Source organism: Impatiens glandulifera, chromosome 3 (assembly GCF_907164915.1).
Source record: "Impatiens glandulifera chromosome 3, dImpGla2.1, whole genome shotgun sequence".
NCBI classification, from domain to species: Eukaryota; Viridiplantae; Streptophyta; class Magnoliopsida; order Ericales; family Balsaminaceae; genus Impatiens; species Impatiens glandulifera.
In genome coordinates, this window is record NC_061864.1 from 46,859,769 (window position 1) to 46,864,951 (window position 5,183).

The 5,183-nt window shown below is 29.1% G+C and overlaps 1 protein-coding gene across 1 annotated transcript; it reads right to left on the reverse strand.

Moving 5' to 3' along the window:
* Window positions 1-2,817: 2,817 nt before the first annotated feature.
* Window positions 2,818-4,397, reverse strand: LOC124930284 (alkane hydroxylase MAH1-like). The gene has a single exon (XM_047470640.1). It carries the CDS (start codon window positions 4,395-4,397, stop codon window positions 2,835-2,837), a length of 1,563 nt encoding a protein of 520 aa, XP_047326596.1. The 3' UTR covers window positions 2,818-2,834.
* Between the last annotated feature and the right edge of the window lie 786 nt (window positions 4,398-5,183).

A 5,183-nucleotide genomic window follows, 5' to 3' on the forward strand; every position in this document is an offset into this window, starting at 1 on the left:
AATAAAGAATGAATATATATTGCTGAGAATTAAACTTTCAAATATAATCATTCAAACGTTTATTAGCAATGAATATTGCTCATTAAACTGTCAATTAGTCCATAACTAATTAACATAGTTGCTTATACATAATTTATTGAAATATATATAATGTTAGACATTCAATGTTTGCTAATTGAAAAATTATGTTAATTAATTAATAAGCCAATTAAAGTTAAATGTTTATCATAACATCTTTAATGTTCTAAATTGTCAATTAGTCCATAACTAATTAACATAGTTACTTATACATAATTTTTTGAAATATATATAATGTTAAGACATTCAATGTTTTCTAATTGAAAAGTTACGTTAATTAATTAATAAGCCAATTAAAGTTAGGCATTAAATATTAATTAAATAATTAATATTCAATTATAATTTAAATTAAATTTCACCATTAATTCACGTTTCAGTTTAATGTGATTTTTATTTACTTACTATCTTATTTCAAATTGGCTTAATTCCTACAAATATATATATATATATATATATATATATATATATATATATATATATATATATATATATATATTTAATTAATAATAGTTTAAAACTATTATGTTATTTCTTATAAATATATATATATATATAATTAATAATTTTAATATATATCACATTAAAAATATAATAATATATATCAAATTAAAATGTTATTTCTCATAATATAAATATATATATTTATATATATAATAAATATATCCTTATTATTCTTTTTAAAATTTTGATTTTATTAATGACCAATAAATTTTACAATTAAAAAATATTAACACAATATCAGGTTTTACTTAAGGTTAATTTGTGAGAGAAATGAATTAAGTATTGATATGTGTTAATTAGTTGTTGGATCATAGGTAGATCCAACTAACCATATTTAAGTTTTAACTATAAAAGTAAAGGAGTAACCCTACATGTATGACAAGTCCTAATAAATTATTAAATGCTTCAGAAAATTAATCAAAGTTTGTTTGGCCAATTAATAATGTACTCATTGATTAGGAATACAAAAAAAAAAAAAAACACTTCCCTATATGGTTAAATCACATTAAAAAAATCACTAACCTAACTTTTTAATTTTTACATTTTCAATTAATTCTCATTTAATTTAAATAAAAATATTACATTTTAGAATTAATTTATAAAAGTATAAAATAATATCTATAAAATATAAACAACCAAACAATAATTGACTATTTAAACCATATTTAACCCATCAAAACAAATTTAGAAACAATAAACACAAAACCTTTAAAAAAATGAGTTGAAGTTAAATTTTTCATGAAAAACCCTAATCAGCTGGGATCATTTATAAAATATGAGCTAATTAATTATGTAATGACACATTTTTATACTTATTAATCAATATTCTCCTAACTCTAAACACTATAAAAATCGAAAATTATTGATTTTGAAGATAGAGTTTTGTTACTTTTGAAAAGCTTAAAGAACCCATATGCAAGGATTTAATGCTCTTGCTTTTCATATGCAAGGACTGCTTGGAGATTCTGAAGAATAATAATTCTTCAATGATTCTACTTTATATATATATATATATTCTTCGATTGTGAAATTAAGGTTATTCTAAATAATATATGTATCAAATATATATATATATATATTACATTGTTCGATTGGGAGATTAAGGTTATTCTAAATAATATATGTGTATTTGATACATAAGTTACTCACATTAATGGCGTCAAAAAAATTATCAAAGATTGGGCTATATATATATATATATATTGGTCTTTAAACATAAAGACTAACATGGAATGTAAAATATTTATACCTACAAGACAAGGCCAGTGACCAAAGGATTCTCACTAAAAAAAATAAGTAGAATGTATAAAGTCAAATAAGCTTGAACATAAATTTTAAAAAAAAATTGAGAAAGTACTGTAAAAGAGAATTCAAAAAAAAAAAAAATACATTTGAAGAGAATCCAATCCATTGCAAAATACTTATATCTTTTAAAACAATTGACTACAAGTCTATTTTATTGGGTCTTTTATTATGACATATTAATAGGAGATGAATATTTTTGTTTAGAAAATGATTGTGGAGTGAATCTAATTTATAATTCTAATAAATCATTGTGACAAGATATTAATTGTTCATCTTGTTTTATGCTTTCCACATTCTCTTAGTTAAGAAAGTTATGAAGTTAGCCACCCCTCCCCTTAGTATGTGAAGCAATTGTGTCCTATAAAAAGGATTAAGGACTGAAACATGTTTGAGGACACCCCTCACAATTGGTTTTTCCTGAGCTCCTTTGCACTCAATGAGTTATAAGCCCGGTCGTGGATGACATCTCCATTTTTTTTAATTAGAATGTTTATTTTAATTGACTTATGGTAACTACCATCCCGACTTATTTTATAAATTTTGATATTTTTCTAATGTTACATTCACATGTTTTTGGCTAAATTGATGAAAAAATAATAACATTTCAACCCAATTATTGGTAACAAGTTGATCACCTTTTCATTATTTTGATTTTGTTTGTGTAATCGTATCATCAAAGTTTCACATGAATTTGAGACTTTCTAGTAATTTGGTGACATTTATTTATCCCTTAGTTTCCATGTTCAATGGGGAAGTATAAGCTCTAGCTCTTTTTTCCTTTAATTTCTATAAATGATGAATAACTAAAGTAAGCTTGCCATGCATATATGGTATATAACAACTGTAATATCACCTTCTCAAAACCACATTAATAATGACAGTAAATATGAAAGATAAATGAACACTTACTACATTTTTATTTAGGTTAAAGAAATTTCCTCCTTTTCATTTTAGGTCCATCTTTTGAACACCTTCACCTTGAGGCCATGCTTCATATACAATATAATGGAACAGTTCTTCTCCACAACATGTCCTTCCACCATCTCCAAATTGTAATTATGAATTATTGTTGCTGCCACCATCTTCGTCTGAGTAAACGCCATCTCTTTCCCGAGACAATTCCTCGGCCCATCATTAAATACTGGGTATTTATACGAAGGCTCGTGTTTAATCCCTCCTTTTTCTGATATCCATCTTTCAGGCTTGAATTCAGAACAATCTTGCCCCCATATAGACTTCATTCTCGCCATTGCATAAATCGACATTAAGATTTTATCATCTCGATCTACACAAACTCCGCTAGGAAGCTTGTCTGGCTTTTCTGGTACTCTTAGCTGAAATGGAATAGGTGGGTAGAGTCTTAAACTTTCACTAACGCATGCATGAAGATATGTAAGCTTGTTCACATTTTCCGATTTGAATATGTATGGGTTTTCGGATTCCAACGATGGTAAAACCGAATTGAGCTCTTCCCTGATCTTGTTTAGGGTTTCCGGGTAAATTATTACCAGCCAGATGAACCAAGTTAGGGAAGATGTCGTTGTGTCTCGGATGGCTAACATTGTGTTCAGAATAGTGTCTCTTAAGAAGTTGTCGTCAATCTTTAACGACGCATACATTTGTTCATTGGCGTATAAGTACGACGTCAAGAAATCGATTCCTTCTTCCTTTTGTTCTGATCCATTAACTTTAGTTGGGTCGTACGTCTCCTTAGCAAGTTGTTCTCTCTTAATGGATATCAATTTCCCGATCTCCACATCCAATATGACCCATGCATGTTTAAGAGTCTTTTCGGATCCAATGTTCATCCATTTCATAAGCTTCCAAATTGTCTCCGGCATTGCATGACGTAAGAAAACCGCCTCTTCTGCCTCATCTAATGCCTTCGAGAATGGTATCTCCGGTAACTCAAGGGAGAGGGTACATGGTTCGTATCCGGTTACAATCTTACACGACGTATCAAATGTCAACCGAATGAACATGTCTTGTAAGTCAAGGACCAATCCATTATTAGCAGTGTTATCAAGAACGGGTATCAACCCTTTTTCTATAGTCCGCTCACTTGTCTTTTCTAAGAACCGGTTGAAGCGGTTATTCTTGAGAAGCGCTTGAATCACTCGTCTTTGTACCTTCCACTCTTCGCCGTCACAGTTGAAAATCGCTTTGCCCAAAAAATCAAACATTTTCGAGAAGAGAGGCGCCTTAGGGAAGTTTTGCATGTTCTTGCTCATTATGTAATGCATATCCATGGGATCCACACTCGACAATATGCTCATATTCGACAACAAAAGGGATTTGAAGAGGAATGTGGGTCCGACGATGGCGTGAACTTCGACTAAAAGGTCGTGGAAATGGTTGATGTTAACGATGATTGTGGGAAGCATTCCGATGAGTGGCCATTCCAAGGGAATGAGCGTGTGGAATGAACTGCGGTTGATTCGGAAGAAATTAGCAATAACCAAGATAAACAAGAGAGTTATTGCAATATCAAAGTATCCTAGAGAAAGTGTCATTTTGATTTGCTAACAACTTAGATATATGGATTGATGTGGCTGGTTATTAAGTAGTTAAGAAAGAAGGTGAATAATGAAGACGATGAGTTAATAAGCTTACATGGGCTAGGATCTATTTATAGAGCCACTCTAAACCTGTTTTTGAATTAGCCGTCACAACTTGATTTCTACAATAATTCATACATGTGTGTGGCTTTGGTTAGGCACATAATAGGCGTGGTCAAGTGGCTGACAATGATATTATACTTATGGACTTGAATTAATAAAAGAGATTAAAGAGATTTTTTATTTCATTTATCATAAATATATAAATCTATTGTCCCCATTACAATCAATACAAATAAAAATAAGGACAGTTAAAAACAAAATATATAATATCTTCCATCAGAAAGGATAAGTCATGAAGGGAATGAAAATATATCATAAAAGAAAATAACAGAAACGAATCCAGCTCGGTTTAGTACTTTGTGAGGAGCAATGTTGTTCTTATATCTAATTGGTTCATCCTGATCTTACTTACATATATTCAATTTAATTTATTATGACTTTTTTTTTCATTCAAGAAAATTATTTAATATACAAAATGACTAGCCTTAAAGGTCACCTTCTCACTTGTAGGAATGAAAAAATAACTCCAGAAATGATTGAAGCTTTAATTTCTCTTGTACAAAACAATTCTTACTTAGGTTGTTCACTTCAAATTGCATTGATTTCCTAATGCACCCAAAAATCATTGGTAATACCAATATTGTTCTTACTATTCTTTCATCTTTTGAGATTTCATTT

What these genes read in the sequence shown, in the direction of transcription:
- LOC124930284 (XM_047470640.1), bottom strand. Translation starts at nt 4,397, where the DNA reads ATGACACTTTCTCTAGGATACTTTGATATTGCAATAACTCTCTTGTTT.